Source organism: Triticum urartu, chromosome 5 (genome assembly GCF_003073215.2).
Source record: "Triticum urartu cultivar G1812 chromosome 5, Tu2.1, whole genome shotgun sequence".
NCBI classification, from domain to species: domain Eukaryota; kingdom Viridiplantae; phylum Streptophyta; class Magnoliopsida; order Poales; family Poaceae; genus Triticum; species Triticum urartu.
The window spans coordinates 171,239,708-171,262,019 of NC_053026.1; the positions used below are offsets into that span (position 1 = coordinate 171,239,708).

The window sequence follows — 22,312 nt, forward strand, 5'->3', positions numbered from 1 at the left end:
CTCCACAGGTTGACATCCGATCCAACCTAGTAGTAAGCAATCCTCCAAAAGCAACCAAAATATTCCTTGGTGAATCGGTCAAAAACTTGAACTACGCACATACATTTCTTTAAAAAAAGGTAAAGCCAAGAGAGATATAAAAACTGGTGCTATTGCGGCTACACCTCCCGCTTTGTCAGGTATACTGCGAAGAATGGCATGGATCGGTAGGAAATACCATTCCGGCACAATATGAGGCGGGGTGGGCATCGGATTAGCAGGTATATAATTGTCGGGATGCCCCAAAACATTAGGAGCAAAAAAATCCAAATGGAAAAAAAGATAGCAGAAGCTACCCGACCTACAAGATCCTTTACATAAAAATAAGGGTAAGAAGAAATTTTATCCATCTCAGAATGTACACCCCCTAAGATATAAAAGAATCATTCTGAGATCGGATTTAGGTCTTTCTGCACCATAGGAGCAAAGGCAACAGGAAGAATTGCTCAGATCCATTCAGTAAGCAGGGGCGAGGCCTCCCCAGCGCCCGATCTTGGGCCCCTACACTTCTATGGGTTGTTCCAGCCTCTGCTAGTGGGTGGTTTTTCATTTCTACAACAGGTGCTTGGTTCAAAAAAAGCTTATGAGTTGAGTTCGTCCTCAGCTACGGATTGGGGGCAGCATTCTCAGATTACTTGACTTGCTGCTAGCTTAGAGGAGAGAAAAAAAATCCCGCTTTCATTTACCTTTAAGTCTGAGAGAAGGCTTTTTCTTTCTATTAAAAGATCACAAATCAGAGGGGTGATCAGTCCTCTTACAATCCTTCATCTTATTATGAGTAGCCGCCACAGGGGGTCCTCAGTCTGAATCCTCCACTAGCATTGGACCAACAGTCAGTCTAGCTCTCGCTCTTATCCAATTTCCTTATCCTTTCAGGGCAAGGTCGGAGTAGTAGGAAAATACAATTTATTTTTTGCATGCGGACCCGCTTGTGAGACTGAAGAAATTGAAGCTAAATGACAATCTTAACCTACTTGCTTACAGGATCCTTAAGAAACTGTGGACTTTTGCACCTTTCTGTCTAGCTTGAGTTATCTTTTAGTTCTCTCCCCTCGGCAAAGTGGATAGGAAAGAGTCTTGCTTCCATTCCACTAGCCAAGAATAAGGAGAGTGACTTTCTCTTTTGAACCTCTTAAGCTGACTTGAAAAAAAAAGTGGTACACCCCTCAGAGATATAGGGACCGCCATGCTCGTCCACTTTCTTGATAAACGACTCGATGCATTTTCTCTTCCTTGCCGCTGAGACTGAGACATATCAAAAAGATCTATTACTAAAAGGAGATTGGGATCATCCTGTGGTTACCGGATGATGGGAATAACTAAGCATAAATTTGGAAATGAGCACGAAATGTCTATAAATGAATTTTCTCATTATTCGTTATTTCCGGGTCTTTTCATTGCATTCACTTACAACAAGAAAACACCAGCGTTTGGTGCCACTTGCATTTTGGTGCATTCTTCTTCCTTTCCTTGGTCTTTCATTCGTCATATTCCAAATAACTTATCTAATTACAACGTATTAACCGCTAATGCACCTTTTTTTATCAAATCTCAGGGACATGGTCTAATCATGAGGGTAGTATTTTATCATGGTGTTGGATCCCAAGTTTTTATGGATTCCTTTTTTGTTACCGGGGTCGACCCCAAAGCCATAATGTCTCAAAATGAAGAGGCTATAGAGAAACTTTGATTTTTTTCCTTTGTCTCGAACTCGTGAAGAACTCCATCTTATCACTCCAACAAAAAAGTTAGGTTGCGTCCCAGTTGTACACTCCCTTCATTCGGAGAACCCTTGTTGATTCTGAACTTCGTTCGCAAAGTAAGCGTCTTAATGGGCCAGCCCTTTTTAATGCGCCGCTTGACCCTGAATGAGCTTTGCTCTTCTGGGCGCTGGGCGCTCCCGTGGTTCGCGAGAAGGAAAAAGGACTAATCTTTTGTTACATCTGGCACGAGATGAAAAAGAGAGAGCTTCGTCTATCGATGAACAGCAGATTGACGGAGCTCTTGGCATTGCTTTGTTTTTCTCTCCTTTCCTATCAGCGAGTTCCGAACCTTTTGTTCGAAATTTCTTCGTTCGTACCGAACCGCTTGCAATCAAATCCAGTTCCACAAGATCCTATATCAGCTATACATCCTCCTTGCATTTATGCCGGAGATGTCGCCAGTGCTATGGGCTTTGGGTTATGTAGATCAAAAATGATGAATGGGATTGTGGCACTCCACTCGCCGCCAATGCGGAAGGATGCCGCCGAAAAGAATGGAACGCTGCTTCGCTCTGCTGGATGCGTCGGATCCCATATAAGAAGCTCGCTCTTTACCCGATCATTCAAACATTTTGTGGGCAGCGCGCCTGCTCTATTGTTACGTAGCAATAAAAGCCTGCTCATGCTGCTTCGGCGGCGCTTTTTCGCCTTCTCTTCGCTCTGGACAGGAGCGCTAATGGACACGGGGAGGGAGCAGACGAAGCGTGTCGTTCGTAATGGAAAGAAAGACACCACTACTTTGCCTCTTTGTTGGACCGCCGGCGCGAACACGGTGGTCTCTGACCAGGACCAGGAACCTAATTGAATTTGGATCTTGACATGTCGGTTGTTTTTAACCGTAGGCATCTCGCCAGGAAGTTGGTGGGCTCATCATGAATTAGGTCGGGGTGGCTGGTGGTTTCGGGATCCCGTAGAAAATGCGTCTTTTATGCCTCGGGTATTAGCCACAGCTCATATTCATTCAGTAATTCTACCCCTTCTTCATTCTTGGACCTCGCTTCTGAATATTTTGACTCTTCCATGCTGTGTCTTAGGAAACCTTTTCTTATCTGGTAAATTGCCAGTAGCCCTTCTGAAAGTCTCCTAGGCGTGGTATCATCGGATCCACAAGGTCAATTTGTATCCATTTGTTCGGAAACCGGAAATGCCAACTACACTTCTTGCTGAGGATGAAGGTGCCATGGGTGATAGCGCCAGCCATTCCCTCATTGAAAAGAAAGCGCCAACCCTGCTACTAAAGCTAAGGCCAACCGCAGCCCAGTGAAATGAAATGCGTATGAAAAATAACATAGATTAATCTTGATGCGATCGATGCAGACACACTTCTTTTCTTACAGGCTACAGTCAGAAACAACAACTTCGCAAATCACCCTAAGAGTGCCATACGAAAAAACAAAAGCAACTGTGGGTATAGACCAATTTCCTGCCCCAGAAGAGGCTCAGCCTACCAACCCTGCTCTTTGCCTGCTTACCGAGCTCTCCTCATACTGAGTATTTAGGCATTTCTTCTCACAGTCCGGTTGGGAGAAGGTTGGCATTCTTTAATATGTCACTGGGGACCCGTACTTACTTGATGGAATGGATGGGATGATGTGTTTCAGTTCAGCCAGTAGTGGAGGTTTCCTCGGCCTAGTCGCGTAAGAGCCCCCTTCTTTTTCTAGTTAGTTGAAAGAAAAGCAATGGGGAAGGTTGGCTTACCAGTTAATTGGTCTGTATCATATCTTGCTATGGTGGGACATCCTCTTCAGTTTAGGTATCCAGGCTGGCTGTTAGCTTTAGTCGTTCGGCACTCTTCCTTCATTCTCATTCAACAAGGAGAAGTGTCTAATCAAAATCATTGGTTGAGCATCGCGTATATTATATGATGTCGTCCTAGAATTGAACTAGCGTTTAAGGTCGATCAAGTTCAAACAATTCGGCTCTGCAAGATCAAACAGATATCAAGTAAGAGATAGGCGCTTCCTATTAGTTATAGACTGCTTCTGTGACAAGTGGATCCCTTTAGGTTTAGTTGTTAATTGTACTATTCTCTTCAATAATTAGGTCTTCCGTATTCCTATTGGGGTCAGTGGTCTTCACCACTCACTGAGCCTAGATTCGTTTCATGGGTATTATTTGATGAGTGATCATCAATCTCTTCCATTGCTCCTATGTGCTGCTATACATACAAGGTACATGGGCCATGGGGCCTAACACACACTATACAGCCCAGCCCAATACTCAACACTCCCCCGGCTAAAGATATCTAACATGCCTATCTTGTTACAAAATGCTAAACCCTCACAATGACCTACTCGTTTAGTAAAACAATCAGCTACCTGTTCACTATACTTAATGTTACCCCCTTCTTCGACCGAACAATCTCAATCCGAAGGAAGTATCGAAGAGGTCTAAGATCCTTTACCTCAAGGGCTTCTCCCAGTCTTGCCTTCAAACATTTGATTTCTTCAACATCGTCTCCAGTAATCACAATATCATCCACATACACCGCCAAAAATGGTGATATGGATTCGTCTATGCCAGTACTGTATGATCTCCATTACACTGAGAGTAGCCCATACCACAAACAACTCTCCTAAACCTGTCCACGCCCGTGGCGACTGTTGCAAGCCATAGAAAGATTTCTTGAGCCTACACACCTTCCCATCAGTCTGTTTGTTCCAAAACCTGGAGGAATGTCCATATGGATCTCTTCTTGTAAATAACCACCATGAAGAAAAGCATTCTTCACATCTAGCTGATGTAAAGGCCACCCAAAGTAAGTTGACTGTGCTTGAGATTAAGGTTCTCACCGTGTCCATCTTCGCCACTGGTGCTTTGGTCTCATCATAGTCTATCTCCCATCTTCCTATAACCTTTTGCAATTAGCCTTGCCTTCTATCTATCCACCTTACCCTCTGGAGTCTGTTTTACGGTGAACACCCATTTGCATCCAACTGCTCTTTTTCCTGCTGGGAGTGGAAGAAGATCCCACGTCTTGTTCTTCTGAAGTGCACCAAGCTCCTCATTCATTGCGTCTTTCTTTCCACCGGGGATCCCGCTTTGCAGCCTTCCAATCCTTTGGAATAGACACTGATTGTAGAGATGCAATGAATGCTTTGTGTGCGGGTGAGACATAAGAGTCTGAAACTCAATTTGCAATGTCATGCTCATAGCCATATCGGACCGGAGGCTTTCCAGCATTAGTCCTAGTCTCTCTGCGTAGTGCAAGCGGCAATTCCAAAGAAGTATTACCACCTGTCTCATTTTAACCTCCATCTTGCTCTTGTGGCTCCTCCTCGACTACCTCAGGTTGCTCTTGTGGTTCTTCATCCAAGACCACTAGCGGTACAAGAAGAAGGGGTCCCGGCTCGGGGGCGGGGGTATCTTACTTCTTTTCCTCTGCGTTCGTGACAAGCTAGTAGGCACTCTTGTGTGGGTTGGCTCATTCCCCTGGAAAACGAATATTAAGAAGATAGATACCATTCCGTCGATACTAGATTCATTCTTTCTGCTCAAAAAGAACAAAGCCTCTATTGTGGGAAAAGTCTTTGAAACCCGAAGTTCTAAAATAGAAAATGGAATGAAGAAGGGGTGTGACCTTATGGCCAACTATACTAGCTCCCCTAGAGGGATAATATAGCTCCTAAAGGATGATTGTTTATGGTATATTACCGTAATTGGAGAATTTGACCTGGTGCTGACTTGTTGTTGTTCTGAGAAGGGGACCTTGCAAAGCTTGACAAGTTTTTTTTTTATATTTATCGATCCAATCTGTCTACAGATAGGCGCCTGTTGTGGCAGCAATTAATTAATCTCCGCCTTAGCATACAAGGACCATGGCTCGCAGCGGGTAGTTACGGTGGTTTTGAGGAGACCTGCTCAAGGTCGCTGGTTCGGAGCTATTCCGAGATCTCAAGGAGCGCCAAGCTCAATACGTGCAAGAAGAAAGAAAGGCTTCCACCTACGACTGCAGCTGCTGGTACTTTATCTCTGTTGCTTTCAACTCCCACTCCTTCTCCATTTGGTTTCTAGAGGAAGTGAGAAAGAATAATATATCTTGTGTAACTAATCTTTCTTATCGAAAGGTTATAGTTCGTAGATCATTTCTATAAGGACTATTTGAGCCATATCCGATGCTTTGGACCTCTTTTAGCTGCTAGGTATCTACTGGGTTCAATCCCCACTTCTGCTTGAAATGAGTAAGTCAATCCTCTTGCTCGGCTGTGATACGAATACTATTCATACGCAGACCCGGATCCAAGATATGGGGCATAGACAGATAAGAATGGCTTCTGAGTTGCATTCATTGCACTCTGGAATGTGGGGCTCCTTGGCTGATGTGATGGAGCGGTATCAGCAGATACTTGCAAAGATCAAATCAAGCAGAAGAAACAAGGAAGTTAACTCAGCGCCATCGGCCACCTTAACACGAACAGCTTGGGACAGAGGTGTAATGCCTGACAGAGAATCAGCAATAGAATGCATTTTGCATGCATTTTTCATCGAGTGAAACTACTTGAATAAACTGGAAGTTTTAAACCAAGTACTCTTGAAATCGCTACCCCCTGGGATGGAAAAAGAGGCTCAGGTTTTAGCCCTCCGTTTTACCCTGGAAGTCGTTGTTCGTCTTTCGATATGAGAGGATGGCAAGTGTCCACAATGACTTAGCGACTTAGCCAATTGGTTACGGATTCTAGACTGATCGATCAGATCACATCATCTCGAGCAAAGAGCTGAGAGCAGAGAAGCGACATCGCTTCGACACTCCTTCCTCTTTTCATTATGAAACCAATATCAAGCAAGATATGAAGAAGAGGGAAGCTCCCTGGATTGAACACATAAAGTAGTGCCAAGATCTCCTCTATGCGAGAGAGAAGTTCTCAGAAATGATGGAGCTGTTGGTTTTGGTCATTGTACGCTTGGTTGCTAAACTGCACCCTTTACGGCGTCTGTAGGAAGAATTCATTCTGGTCCCAAAACTTATAAGAGATCTCGGTAGTGAATATGCAATGCTGAATTCCAATAAGTTGGTACTTCGCACAAGGAAGAAGCTCGTGTTAAAGATAGTTTCATCCAGACCGAACCCTACCTTAGCGTCTCATCCCCACCCACCAAGTCTTTATCCGCGGTGAAAGGAGTGGTTTAATTCGATGCAAGGTGCAAACGAGCTTTTCCAAAGATGGAGTCCTTTCAGAAATACATGTGCCAGAAGAAAGCAGATTCTTTTTCTATCATAAAATGAATCTGCTTTCTGATGGCCATTTCGGTCCGTTGTGGGACCACGGCTTGCAAAGAAGGTATTTAGCGCAAAGAACTTCTTCCGCTTTTGGGGATTCCACTAATTGATAGAAGGAAGTGGATGCGGCAGGATTGGCCCCAATTGAATCACTAGTAGAAGAGATCCACGTGCAGAGACTGTTAGGGAGATGCAGATGGAGGGACGTTTGGATTGCTGCTAGAAGGGCTTACGACGAATAGATTGTTGGAATGGCTTTAAGTGAAAGGGAATCCGGCAGCTTATGTGAAAACTTCCCTTGTGGTTTAAAGTTCAAATAGATCAGGTGCCTATGTTGTTGATACACCGAAAGATACTAACGCTATGCTCCAATGCGGGATGAGGGCCAACGATTGTGATGAGTGGGGACCTTAGAGCTGAAAACCTACATACAGTGACCCTTATGGGCAGCGCCCTGGGCTGGCTATGTACGAGACATCAAACCGTCTCCCGGGTCCAAAGTTTCCATTTCCAGGGACAGCTCTGATTCTTCTTCCCTTATAGAACCTTCCCGCAAGAAACCAGTGGAAGTGGGTCCGCCCCTACAACTCATCAAATCTGCCTTCTTTTCTGTTCTGCACTGTACATATTCTCAAGTTATGAGAAAGAATGGATTTGAATGCAATTTTGAATTAACAAAATAAACGAATGAAGAATATTTTTACCTCTTATCTGATAAGCAATCAAAGCATTTGAACTGCTCAATGAACAATAAAGAAAGAGCTAAGGTAAAAAAGTATATGTGTTACTAATAGTAAACCCATTTTATTTTGAGTTTGCTTTCAGCTGAACATGTTATAACTACAAATGAGGTGAGGCTTGATTAGGTGGCTTTGCAAGAACTAGGGAGGAACACAAGTTATGTACTTTAGGCTAAACATATGAATTTAGAAGGTCAACTTTTCCAATTGGACATAAACAAAAGCAACCAATAATATATATATAAACTTCCATAATATTTTCTCTATGGTGAAGTAATTTCATCGATAACCACTAAACGATTAAGTAGCGATGTATGCAAAGCTAGACAACGAACATTTCATAATACACTCGTTCTGCATATCTTTAGGATAAAAGAAAAAACTGCGAAAAAATCCGTTTTCCTAAATAAAAAGATCAAGAAATCTATTTTGTATGGTTCTTATTTTGTTGAAAACGTTTCCATGAGACTTTCTTTCATTGAAGAAGTCCATGACTTGTTCTAGGTGATATGAGGTTGAACAGGCTTTAGAAAAAATGCAAAGAAGGGTACATGAGGGTGGAATAAAAATCAAAAAGATGACCCCTTCTTTCTTCCTGAGCATTACCGATAAATATTCATTCTTTATACGTTAGGTTGGGTTTCAGATGTATATCATTTATTATATGAAACCAAAAAGAAGAAATGACAAGAAAGTTGTATATAGATGGAGGAATAAATTATGATGTGGAAAACAAGGCAGGGGTTCAAATCCTGTCATCCCTACCTATTACTTCTCCTATGGGCAGTAACGAGGGATCAATTGAGATCGATTCAAATTGGACAAAATTCAGAGTTTCATTTTTCTATATGCATGCGGTACAAAAATCATCCTTTTCTTTACCGCTTTATCTCCCAGAAAGCGCTCTTAGTTCAGTTCGGTAGAACGTGTGTCTCCAAAACCCAATGTCGTAGGTTCAAATCCTACAGAGCGTGATTCTGTTCTTGTTATGTCGAATCCAAAAAAAAGAACTTATATAAATATAAGAAAATGAGACAGTAATGAGGTCCATATCGTCATCGTAATAAAAAGAAAGATCTGCAAGCATTCTTTATGGGAGTCGGGGCTTTCTGATTTGAAGTTGCTGGAAAAGGACCTCTGTGATCGGTTGATCATTAGTCGTTTTTTTAAGGTAAGTAGGCGACGGTAGAAAGCACTTTTATTACTCCTGTTGAAGGAGGCAGTGGTCCAATTGGCTATTGAAGTCGGTGGATTCTGCCCAGAGTAATCTCTAAAATAGTGAAGCCAGTAGCAATGACTTCGTTTTCAAGCTACTGAAATGCACTTAAATGTTGAATTTGGATTAGCAAATTACACGAGTGATGCGGCGGCCATTAATATTTATCCCTTGAAATTCTTGTTTATATTCGTTGAACCAAGTTGGATCTGTGATACCAGGGTGGTGGCTTTAACAAATAAGCTCCAATTGATCCATTATTTGAGGTGGCCACCGGTGGTAGCCCTTAGGAAGTTCTTAACAGCACTAATTCACCTCTTATTTCTCTTACAAACCGCCTCCGTAGGGGCTTCAAGCGAGCGCGTTTCGATGTCAACGAAGGTATGCCCAATTAGGGATTGAGTTCTCTTATAATTCAATCAAAAGAGCATAACATCTTAGCTAAATGTCTGACATAGCATCTGATCCCGGTGAATTGGGTTAGTTAACCGCACCCTTTGGTGAAGAATGGGGTATTCTTAGGCACTAGTTATTTTCTTATGTGTGGACTTCGACCTTACAAAGTATGAGTCCGTGCCTTCCTAAGTTGGTCCTGAATTTCCAATGAAGTTTTGATTTCTCGAGGGACGTAGCAAACTGTTTGGTTGGCTCCGAGCATTCTAAAAATAGAGTCCTGCCTGGACAATGTTGATAATGGGAAATATCTAACCTCTGTGGTGGGTGTGAAGAAGGGTACATCTAGAAAGCGAGAGAATGTCTTTATGGATATGAGTCTGAGGCAGAAGTCTCTGAATGCGGGCCTGACGAACCTTTTGTACCAGGATCATCACGAGACTCTGTTTCTGTGGTAGATGACTCAATAGGCAGGGCCTAGAACCTCTAAAGAGGGTGTGACCGATCACCAGATCACGATCAAGAAGAGTCAAAGCTGTCTTACTAGCGCGAGCAATCATCCAACTATGGTGGTTTCTCAACCGGTGGGTACATTTTTGTTGCACATTGTGAGTTCATATTTTCTTTTCTAAGAAACAAAAGTTCGAGCAGATGCCGTTCTAGCAGGTACAAGAACTCCCGTTCGGTAGGCGTCTGCTTTAGCAATGTCTTTGATCCTCGATCAACAATTTGAGGAAGACGAGACAGAAGCCTTTGGATGAAACCAATGAATCTTCCGCTCAGTGTCAGTAGAAGGGAAGAAAAGATGGTCACTCCTTTTAGGAACATGGCGAGCCTTACTTACGACTATTGCACTTCACTCGCTGCTCGCTCATTCTCAAATCTTTGGCAGGAAGGGGCCAAGCCAAATAGTGCTCTTTAGAAGCGTAATCCGTGCTTGAAACTCCTTCGCTAGGATCCAAAAACCTATGCTTCCGCTCTTCCTCACCAGGCAATGCTTACTCTTCTCGATCAAGATTTTGGAGACTTTGAAGCTCAAGGACACGACAGCGCTTGAAACAAATGCTTTGTTTTGGCACCTTCGTCTTCCTTTCTAACATTAGTAAATTCGAGCTAATGGGACCAGTTTTGAATTGCCTAGAGGGTGGAGAAGTCACATCATCTGAGGTTTGTTGTGGGTTCAATTATGACCCCGGTCTAGAAGACGGAGTGGTTGCACGTGTAAGTACATCATGTTACATATCTATTTTAAGCTAAGCTAAATGCCTAAACTAAACAATTTTCTATTAAGCGCGGCATCCTCTCTTCGGGGCGAGCCCTATCGATGATTTCATTCTGTACAATGTGAAACCTGAAATACCAACGGTAGTTTCCAAGTGCCATCTCTATTCGACTCCCATGCTTATTCTTGAACGCTTGAAGGGGAAGTCCGGGCTGGGTCAGCTAAAGGCGGAGCCGGGCGGGATATGGTATTAGCTCTCTATGTGCTATTAGCTTAAGCTTATCACTCCAGCTTATTACCCTAGGCAGAGGGGGGTAGGGGAGCATCACTAGAGAGTCTCCGTACCCGGTACAAGATCCTGGCTTATATAAATTCATTCAAGGTTATGGCTGAACTGGTCTCACCGCTTCCTTCCTCAATGCTAGCGGGACCCTTGCTTTCCATTGCCTTTCGAAGGGGACCGACCATATGCATACTTCTTTTTGTACAACTTTGCTCTGTTGGAGCCTTTGCAATAAGAAAGTGGATTAGGAGAGAGAGCTCGCAGACGATGTTCCCTTCCTTCTATATATCCATATATCTATCGCCCCCGGGCACTCCAGAGCCAGTGTGACATTCTATCCGAAATGCATGCATCTCACATTAGGTAGCCATCCATGACCCCGTGTGTGTTTCCCAATTGCTCATCCAAACCATCATTTCTTTCTTCCATCCCGGAACGGAGATCTGACCCAAGGAAGGAATTGCCTTCTTTCTCATGCCAACCAGATGGATGCGGCCCAGAGCTGAGTGAATTCCCTCTGGGTGAGCGCTATGGAGATAGGCCAGGATCAATGAAAATAACCGAGATCGATCGGTATCCATCGCTCAGAGAGCTGCTTTCTCCCCGATATCTGTATCTGCTTTCGGACGGCCAAACAAGCAAGAAGAAGGAAACTGCCATTTCGCATAGCTGCTAAAGTAGTAGTTTTTGTCAAATCATACTTCTGACCAATAGTATCAGTGGCTTTATGCGTCCGCAACCTAGTTTTGTATCTGCATAGTGAAGGAAAGAAAGAAGCATGTTAAGGTGACTTGAGGGAAAGACTGATCCTGATAGACAAGAATGGTATGGTTGGATTGCCAGTGAATAAGCAGCAAGGCTAAAGCAGGGATTGGATTTACTTCTTCTATTGTCAGTAGCATCATTTGCCTTCCACCCTCTCAAGAACTTCCTGAAGCCCTGAGACACTTGTTGCCAATAGTCTGGAATGGAACATTTGCAACAGTTCTTGTAGGCCATTTCTGTAACAGCATATCTCTAAACCCTTCTTGCGGATGGTTCAAAACGAAACTTAGTTAGTGGCAGCCCCTATCTTCCCCATTTTCTAGAAGTAAAGGACAATGATCTGACCCAGCTTGCAAGAGGGATAGTAAAACTTAGGAAATAAATCCTCATAAGTTGAAGAAACCAGAACTCTATCCAAAACTTCTCTCACTGGCCTATCTTGTTTGTTAGTCCAGGCCACCAACCCTTCTCAGTTCCTGTAGTTCAGTTTCAGATATGAAAGCATTAAAAGCTTCCATCCTATTAATATGTATTCTGCCATTGTTTCATGAGCAAATCTGATCATGTCCCGCAAAGGTAGATCAACACTCTGCACAAAGTTAGTGAGCTCTGACAAAAACATAGCTCTTAAATTTGGTTGGACCATAAACATCCACCCAAGCACAATTATCACAAAGCCTCTATACTCAAACACCATGGAGAAATTGACCCTCCCCAATGAGGTCTGCATCCATGACATCCAGATTGACTCCAATAAGCATTCCACCTTTACTGCCACTGGCTGGCTTGCAAAACCACTTGAAAAGCTTTCTGCCACCAATTGCCATTAACTCTTTATCTGAGAACTGTTCTCTCTTCGTTTCTTGCACACAAACTATGTCCACCCACTCTATCACTTCAGAAAGTTGCCCCCTTCTACCTGGCCAGGCCCCTCACATTCAAGATTAGTGTCTTCATGGCGGTATCTGTTTTTTGTTATGCATCCTCTTAGCTCTGCTCGTAGTGTTCTTGTCACCAACTGGTATACAAGTACTGTGATTATCTAACTCTTCAACAATCTGAGTAATATCCTCATTCTCTAAATCAGAGCTTAACTCGACACTAGAAGACTGCTCCTTCTCATGAGCAGCTAACTTCTTTTTCTGAGCAGCTTCATAAAGCAATGCTTGAGCAAGTTCTCTTGCTTTAATAGAATTTATAGACCTGTCAATTTCCTCCTGTGTACTGCCCAACACTAGACCACTATCTACAGAAGATTTTACTAGACTAGCAGAATCAATGGAATTGCAAATAGCATATCTGTTAGTAGAAGACATACCTGGTTCATCAAGATTCTTGCGTGAAGCCATCCTTTTTGCACGTTGCTGAATAGGCATGCCATCCTTCGGGATCCTATCCTAGCACTTGTCCTCGTTGCTTTAATTCTTGTGTTTGCACCTCATTGAACTTCTCTTGTTCTTTGGTCATTCCAGAAAAAACCTCCATACCTTAATAATAGGGGCTTGTGTATAAAGGAAAGCAGCAAACCGGTCAAAGGCGAAGCTGTTCTATCTCAACTCTCTGACTTGAAGGAAGATGTGGCGGATCTCAAGGCTGGCTCTATTCCAAGTACAAGTTCCGAGGTGAAATGTGTTGATGTGGCCAATCGATATACAGTATAGTTGAATGGTTCGACAAGTTCACATGCCGGAGCTACCTGTTCTCCGCGATTCAATTGGTTCTTCTGCCTTGCCTTCTTATCTATCGGTCCCAACTTCAAAGAAATAGGTTCAGTGGTTCGACCTCCCAAAGGTTAAAGAAAGACATCGGTATTAAGACCACTCCCTCCGGATGATGATATGTCCCAACCATCTATAGCCCATGGTTCATTACTCGGGAATTCGGAGAGGTCAGATGAGATAGATGGGTGTGTTCAAAATGGAATGATCCCCTTTTCTCATGTTTGCATTTTTGTTGTCCACAAACAAATAAAGAGTCCGAAAAGACGTACGCATAACAGACTCGGTACCTAGGTCAATGGGTTCAGTGGAGAATTGCGTTACTGTAATAGCGAAGGTATCTATGAAATGCAGTACCAAGGTCAATGAAATTGAAAGGCACCTCTGACAACAGAATCAAAAGGGATTTGGCGGCTATAGACGACTCAGAGGGGTTTTCATAAAGAGAAGCTTTCGCGCAGTACACCTATTTTTCTATAGAAGTGAATGGCTCCTAAGTTGGCTAGTCTGATCAATCAGCAGGCTCAGCCTCTACGTCGTATTCTGATATAGAAAGAAAAGAACCGAACTCGTGGAGGGTGAAAGAAGAATCTAAAGTTGATACTCTGCCAAGGGATCTGTCCACAACTGGTACTTCACATGCCTTAGAAGTATATTTGAATGAGAATGAATGAAATGAGCAAACGTTACTAGGAAGGTGAACTCGCTATCAAACTACTGCCTGCGCTAGGGGAAGCGCGAAAGAAAAACCTGTTTCAAGCAAGATCTGATACCCTTGAAGGACTCCCAGGAATGAGAGAGCAAGTACAAGGACAATCTTATTTTCTAAGGATAGGCGGTATTCCATAATTAACATAGTTCGGTTAGAGTGGATTTGAAAAGCTACAGCAGATCGATAAGTTGCTAATTTAGCTAAGTCAACTCCACTATGGAATCTAGCTCTCCATAAGAGGGTATTCCCAATGAGACAAGTAGTTTATCGAAGGGACCCTCTGTCTGAAGATTGTAGTCCGGATTTCTCGGAATAGAATAATTGAATGAGCAGGTGCAGATGGTCAATCTCCATCTTGAAGCCGAGTCTCTCTGTCTTCTTATTTTATATAAAGATATAGAGAATAACTCGATCGATCGTAGAATGATTTCGTGATCTGATCTTCATTTGGGCGGCTTTCGCTCAATCCATGGCTGTAGTGATAAGGCAAATCAAAGGGGTCAAAAAAGAAGATATAGAATTGTAGCTAATGGGGTTCGCTCGCCCTCGCCTGTCACTATAGTGTGTCAAGTTTCTCTCTTTCCAATCGGGATTTTTTAGGTGTGAAGTGAAGTTCACCAGAAACGCTAGCTATATGCTTAACACAGGGTAGGGGAATGCTATTTCTGTAAGATTTGGGTAATTTGTTTTGTAGAAGGACTCACTTGACCAACGCTTGCACTTGTTTGTGTTAATGAATCCAGCAAGACTCTAATATGATTTCTAAGGATTTGAAGAACGACGTGTACATGTTTCATTTCACCAAATCCATCATTTGAGGAGTGGGTATGAGGGCTTCTTTCACTGTTTCCCTAAGTTCAAAAGTGAATGTGGAAACGCTGTCTATGGTCTGGTTATAGCATCCCCTTTCTCAATTCCTTTCTGGTTAATAAGGATGGTTATAGCCAGCTTAGAAGGGAATTCTAAATGTAAGAAGTTGCTGGATGGTTTGCTCCAATGAAGAGGTATACCTAGGTAGGAGGGAGGGAGCTTTCCCACTTTGCAGACGAGTAGTTCTGCCGCTCCGCGTTGGATAGGAAAGGGGTGAAGGTTCATTTATCAGGAATCTACTTGTTGCATAATGCACATGCCACAAACGATAAAGTGGAAGCACACTCAGATGAAGAGGAAGGTGAATTGATCAATAATCCCATGTCTTTTTTTGCTGAGATATCTTGGATCAAGACATACAAGGCAGCATTGGTCAAACATAGGACTACCTAGGCTAGGTCATTCATTGCTTGGTCTACTATATTCGTTTTGTCTTCTAGTTATCCACAGGGACTTCCTACTACTCCGCCGAATCTCTCATCTGAGAAAGTAGGTCACCTGGGTCGAGTAAAGCAGCATAGATAAGGCTGGAGTTTATGAACAAGTTGATGTCTACTAGGGCATTGACCGTACAAGCAGGTAAGTATAGGGCTCGGCTAGGAATTCGTTTATGCTTATATTTATAAGCTTTCTTCTCACTAGGTAGGGCGGGCAGTTGGTCTTATTGCCCTGCATCATATGAGAAGGAGTTCTTCCATGAAATAGAGGTCATCTATGGTCTTTGTGGCATTGATGGATAGTACTGGTCTGTTGTCAACAAATAGACTGGCTAGGTCACAGTCTGCTAAGTCTACTAGTGGGATATGAATATGCATTAGTAGTAGTTATTGCTGTCGGATTGGTATTAACAGTTGGTCAAGTCTAACGTAACGTTTTTTAAGTAGAAGGATAGGGCATTAATTACCTAGGGTCGATAGGTACACCTTTATAATAAATTATTAGCACAAAGCTCTCATCTCACTTTTCATAGGTAGGCGAAAACTCTATAGTGATAGTGTAGTGTATATTGGCTTGGATTCTTTCTATTGTTACGGGAAAGGCATATCCCCACCTAGTTCTTCTTCGTCTTAATTAATAACTCCTTCCTGAACTTCAAAGTACGACAGAAACTTACTTATATCTCGTAGGAAAACTAGAGAATGAGCCATCTCCATCTCGTAGAGAAACTAGAGAGGTGTTGGGCGCAGCTGAAAGGAAATCCAAGAAGAGTCCATGAAAGGCTAGCACGATTAGGATCCTTTGTAGGGTTTATCTCGGAAGAGAAGGCTATGAAGCGAACATCTCTTCTTTGGGAGAGAGGGGAAGATCTATGCAGGACACTTAACCCGTGCCGGAGGACTGCACACAGCTGGTACAACCTCGTGTGGTACATTTTACATGTTCTTACAAGTCCGATGGTACAGTTGACCTAGTATCGAATTATTATAGATTACGTTGGCAGCCATTGCCCCCCTGCATGTCGTCTGACACGACCGAAACGAAACTTTACACCCCCTAGCAGCCCCCTGTCGGCATCGAAAACGGAGGGAAGTGCGCGTGCTGATGTTTAATCATGCGACGCCAATGATGTAAGCGCGGGCCCGCAGGTGCAGACAGGTTCGTCGGGGGCAAGCTTCAGAGGTGGGGGGTACGATTGTGGAAGATCGCGTGGAGGCAGGGGTTGGAGATGTGATGCAAAGGGTGCGGGGAATTGGGTGGAAGGACAGTCATTAATGTGGAGTCAGGACGGGCGTGAGGCAAGAAGTGGAGGTAAGTGGGATCTAGATTAGAAGAGATAAATACGATATTCTTGATACCCGCGGACGATCCCTAGCCTAGCTTGGCAATCCCTTGAAAATGCAATGCATTTTCCCTTGAGATGAAATTGCTTTTTCGGTGGCAACTAAAAAAAACTCTCAAATCAACTCACGCATATTCCCTTGCTTCTGTTAACTACGCATATCTCCTGTTTCTATACTTGCTAGCTAGCAACCTCTTATCACACAGAAAGCGTGACATGAATGCATACCCCCGTGTATACAACTCCTTACTATCTCTAATATACCGTTGCTTGTTCGGCGCATAGACCTATTATTATTATCGGTCAGGCTTTCCTTTTGGCAGGTGATTACTATATATAATATAGTGGGCTTTCCCTTATCCGTTCGCTTAGGTATCTGACTGTGTAGCGTAGTTCGCCGATTCTCGGGGCCGGCACGGCACAACTGGATCCCCATCCTTAGCCAAAGTCCGTACTTTACCCCGTTCCTGATCCCCAATGCCAGGGTTGAATAGTAGCCAGCCATGAGATCTATACTTTATCCATTGGTCAAGTAGCATAATTGTTTACCAGGTCTTTCTTCTTGGATAGATATGGCCCTACCTTCCTCTTGAGGAATCCGTTCATGATGCCCTGGCTACACTGACTGGACTATGTTGTGCGCTTTCGAGAAGATTCACACTACTAGCGAAAGGAAGCGGATAAGCTTATCACGAACGGCGCATCCTAGGACAGATAAATATGTATCATCCCTTTTGGAGATGACTAAACTACCAGGGAAAGAATCCATAAAATACTAGTGTGTTCAATTGGAAGATCATAAGTAGGACGGATAATATCCAAAGACACCAGTCCATCCAATTCCCTAAACTTCAATCAAATCAAGAAGAAACTAAAGAAACCGCGGAAGAAAAGTAATGGTTGTTCGGGGATAGGTCCCGCAATGAAAGTATTAATAAATCTAAAGTAGATTGGCAAGAAAGAGCAGTTGGTCATCTCGGAAAGATAGATAAAGCTAAATCTAGGAAAGCAAGCTAGGAAACCCTAGATAGGAGCAATCCGTTCCACCACTCCTGAGAATTTAGGGCATAAACCCCCGCGGAGCAACTGGGGTACTCAACACTGTAGTAGTACAATCGGTTGTCTTTCTCTAGCCAATAACACGGCAAGAGGTGGACGGCAATGAAGTTGAGGGTAATGACAACAAACTAAATCCCAACACTTAATGCCAATGGCTCTGAATGGTCTAAAGATACGAATTATTCGACCGAGATGGATTTACCTCACTCGTTTGTAGAAACACTTTCGAAAGAACAGACAAGATCCACCAGATAAAAAATTGGTACGCTACGCACGGCTGCTCCGGCGAGTGACGGGGGCACGAGCGCGGTGTTTCTCGCAGTTGCTCGATGGCTAGGGGAACGGATAAATCCCCTTTTGAAATGACTTGATTATCCCTCGACTAGGAAACAAGAGTACTCTTTACCATAGGAAAGAAGCTAACTCTGAAAAAGAGAAATGGAATCATCGAGATAGGAGCTAGTTCCTGGATTGAGAGAGTTCACGTGTAGAAATGTCCGTTTGATTGCTCCTCAGGTGCTTCCTTCTTTCAAATCTAGATTTCCTAGAATCATACCTTCGTCCATTCTTGGCAAGCCTTCTTCTCTGATGGTATAGATGAAGACACCGGATCCCCATCCTTAGCCAAACCTTCAATTCAAGCTAGGGCAACAAAGGTTTCATCAGAAAGGGATGGATGGCCTCCACTCACAGATCCACTTTCTTTCGGGGCCATCAATACAATAGAATAGTTCTGTTCTTTAGCCGACGTTTTTCCTTGCCGTCTATATCCGAGCGGTTCCCTTTGGCATATTTCACTTGCTTTGCTACTACGGTACCCGCATTCTTGAAAGAAAAAGGGATGGATAGTTGCCCTTAGGAGACAGATGGTGCCCATTTATCCATAGAATAGGTTCAAGAAGATGAGACGCATTGATGTTAATGAACTTGAGGTTGAAGTTCTAGTAAGCTTAAGCATAGGTTTAGGTGCACAAGTGGTATACCAAAATACTCGTTTAACTACTCCGCAATGGGACACCCTTCTCAAGGTGGGTCCCCTTTCGTACGACCTATTCTCTCTCTCTGAAAGTAGCAATAGAAGAAGGATAGCTTCATGAGTTCGTTCTGACTCCTAGTTCGAAAGGTTTTCCTTCTTCTTGGGAACGATCTTATCCTGAGTCCTCTGTGGAGTGAAGGAAGTGATGCCAATTTTACCGGGTCCGGTACCCACTTAACAACGGATTCCATTTCTCTTGACCGATGGCGTTCTCCCACTGACTTGCTAAGGAAGAGGCTAGTTCGCGTGGACGCTGCCCTACGTGGTGTTGCTCGTTTTTAATGACTCTGAAAAGAGTTTACTAATGAATTCCAAAGGATTTAGGTATTTGACTAGTAGTCATCTTCATCAGGTCTAGATATTGCTGTGAATAAGTGTTCTTTTGCTTGAACCTATGGATTGGCTTAAGCAAGCATGGTATCTTTGGACCAGACCTTGAACATCTGCTTCTATAGGAGTTCATGTCTGTCAACATAACTAGTTTGATCCCCCTTCCTAAAGTATACATACAACTCTTTTCTATTCTGATAATAAGTAAAGTGTCCCTCCTCCACCAATCGATGAGCCTGCCTGAGAATCTACGCACTAAAGCCATACTGCAGGATTGCCCCCCATCATTCCAGCTTTAACTGCCTATTCGGCTTCAGCAGTGGGTTTCCAAAGGCGCTCTTCCCAGATAAAAACGGTTTTTATTCTATCCACGGGGACTTTTGCTCCAACTAGATTGAGCATGAAATCCAAGGACCTTGAGTGACCACAAAGCCGAAGGGCGAGAGCAAACGGATCAATCACTAGAGACAACTTTGTTTCTTGATAACAAAGATAGCCTGCCTTGACTTGAATTGAGATAAAGGAAAGGTAGTACATTGATATCGCTCTGCATTGAATTGAGAAAAAGCATTACCGGATTGTGGAGGATCAATAGACTTTGCCGTCGATAGATAGAAAGATGCTTCAATTGCCCATTTCTCTCCGCTATTCTTCGCTTAGAAGGGCTTGACTTACTTAACTTACCGCTTTCCCAAAACTAGCTAAAAAGGGGTCAGGTATACCTGCCTGATGAGATAGGGTTTTTTCTAAAGCAGGAGCTGCTGTCGGTATGGGCAATTTCTTAAGTTCTTTGATTGATTCCGTCCCCGAGTGCTACCAAAGTTCCTCTAATTCCTCAGCCAGATATTTCCCTTGCCAGACTTTCCCGATAGCGGAATCGATAGATGTTACCAGGGACGGGTACCTAGCAACCTTCATTCCTGCTTTTTCCGTCTTGCCTTTGCTACTTGAGAGCTGCAGTTGTACCACTATGAAGTCTCCGGACCGTATTGAAAAGGTTCCTAAGACACAGCATGGAAGAGTCAAAATATTCAGAAGCGATGCCCAAGAATGAAGAAGGGGTAGAATTACTGAATTAATACGAGTTGTGGCTAATACCCGAGGCATAAAAGATGCATTTTCTACGGGATCCCGAAACCACCAGCCACCCCGACCTAATTCATGATGAGCCCACCAACTTCCTGGCGAGATGCCTACGGTTAAAAACAACCGACATGTCAAGATCCAAATTTGAATTGGTTCCTGGTCCTGGTCAGAGACCATCATGTTCGCGCCGGCGGTCCAACAAAGAGGTGAAGTAGTGGTGTCTTTCTTTCCATTACGAACGACACGTTTCGCCTGCTCCCTCCCCGTGTCCATTAGCGCTCCTGTCCAGAGCGAAGAGAAGGCGAAAAAGCGCCGCCGAAGCAGCATGAGCAGGCTTCTATTGCTACGCAACAATAGAGTAGGCGCGCCGCCCACAAAATGTTTGAATGATCGGGTAAAGAGCGAGCTTCTTATATGGGATCCGACGCATCCAGCAGAGCGAAGCAGCGTTCCATTCTTTTCGGCGGCATCCTTCCGCATTGGCGGCGAGTGGAGTGCCACAATCCCATTCATCATTTTTGATCTACATAACCCAAAGCCCATAGCACTGGCGACATCTCCGGCATAAATGCAAGGAGGATGTATAGCTGATATAGGATCTTGTGGAACTGGATTTGATTCTGCAAGCGGTTCGGTACGAACGAAGAAATTTCGAACAAAAGGATCGGAACTCGCTGATAGGAAAGGAGAGAAAAACAAAGCAATGCCAAGAGCTCCGTCAATCTGCTGTTCATCGATAGACGAAGCTCTCTCTTTTTCATCTCGTGCCAGATGTAACAAAAGATTAGTCCTTTTTCCTTCTCGCGAACCACGGGAGCGCCCAGCGCCCAGAAGAGCAAAGCTCATTTTCAAAACAGGGTCAAGCGGCGCATTAAAAAGGGCTGGCCCGTTAAAAGGACGCTTACTTTGCGAACGAAGTTCAGAATCAACAAGGGTTCTCCGAATGAAGGGAGTGTACAACTGGGACGCAACCTAACTTTTTTGTTGGAGTGATAAGATGGAGTTCTTCACGAAGTTCGAGACAAAGGAAAAAAAATCAAAGTTTCTCTATAGCCTCTTCATTTTGAGACATTATGGCTTTGGGGTCGACCCCAGTAACAAAAAAGGAATCCATAAAAACTTGGGATCCAACACCATGATAAAATACTACCCTCATGATTAGACCATGTCCCTGAGATTTGATAAAAAAAGGTGCATTAGCGGTTAATAGATTTGATAAAAAAGGTGCATTAGCGGTTAATACGTTGTAATTAGATAAGTTATTTGGAATATGACGGAATGAAAGACCAAGGAAAGGAAGAAGAATGCACCAAAATGCAAGTGTTGCACCAAACGCTGGTGGTTGTTTCTTGTTGTAAGTGAATGCAACAAAAAGACCCGGAAATAATGAATAATGAGAAAATTCATTTATAGACATTTCGTGCTCATTTCCAAATTTATGCTTAGTTATTCCCATCATCCGGTAACCACAAGATGATCCCAATCTCCTTTTAGTAATAGATCTTTTTGATATGTCTCAGTCTCGGCGGCAAGGAAGAGAAAATGCATCGAGTCGTTTATCAAGAAAGTGGACGAGCATGGCGGTCCCTATATCTGTGAGGGCTGTACCAACTTTTTTTTCAAGTCAGCTTAAGAGGTTCAAAAGAGAAAGTCACTCTCCTTATTCTTGGCTAGTGGAATGGAAGCAAGACTCTTTCCTATCCACTTTGCCGAGGGGAGAGAACTAAAAGATAACTCAAGCTAGACAGAAAGGTGCAAAAGTCCACAGTTTCTTAAGGATCCTGGGCATGGCTTTTTCGAACTTAGTTGATTTCGCAAGAAGCAACTTGAAAAGCACAAAGACTACATCTAAACAAACCTTACGTCTTCGTTCGGCTCATTCTTGCTTATCTCACCCTATTTCCTTACTTTAGCTTAGAAGTAGGCATATGGGAAGTTACACAAAGATGACTTATCGGTTGGCCTAAGCTTACTCGATTCCATTCTTTCCAATATCATATACGCCTAGTGAAATGCATCTATCTCCTCTCCTCCCCTTCTTTCTTTTTATCCATTTTATATACCTAGTCGAAGACTACTTCA

The 22,312-nt window shown here is 43.4% G+C and overlaps 1 protein-coding gene, 1 non-coding gene and 1 pseudogene across 2 annotated transcripts; 2 read left to right on the plus strand and 1 right to left on the minus strand.

Moving 5' to 3' along the window:
• Positions 1 to 1,885: 1,885 nt before the first annotated feature.
• Positions 1,886 to 2,333, minus strand: LOC125506888 (annotated as a pseudogene).
• Positions 2,334 to 8,660: 6,327 nt separating this feature from the next.
• Positions 8,661 to 8,734, plus strand: TRNAW-CCA. The gene has a single exon. It is a non-coding gene; the product is annotated as a tRNA-Trp (tRNA).
• Positions 8,735 to 20,638: 11,904 nt separating this feature from the next.
• Positions 20,639 to 21,206, plus strand: LOC125506889. Its single transcript, XM_048671601.1, has one exon. It carries the CDS (start codon positions 20,799 to 20,801, stop codon positions 21,204 to 21,206), a length of 408 nt encoding a protein of 135 aa, XP_048527558.1. The 5' UTR covers positions 20,639 to 20,798.
• Positions 21,207 to 22,312: the final 1,106 nt, after the last annotated feature.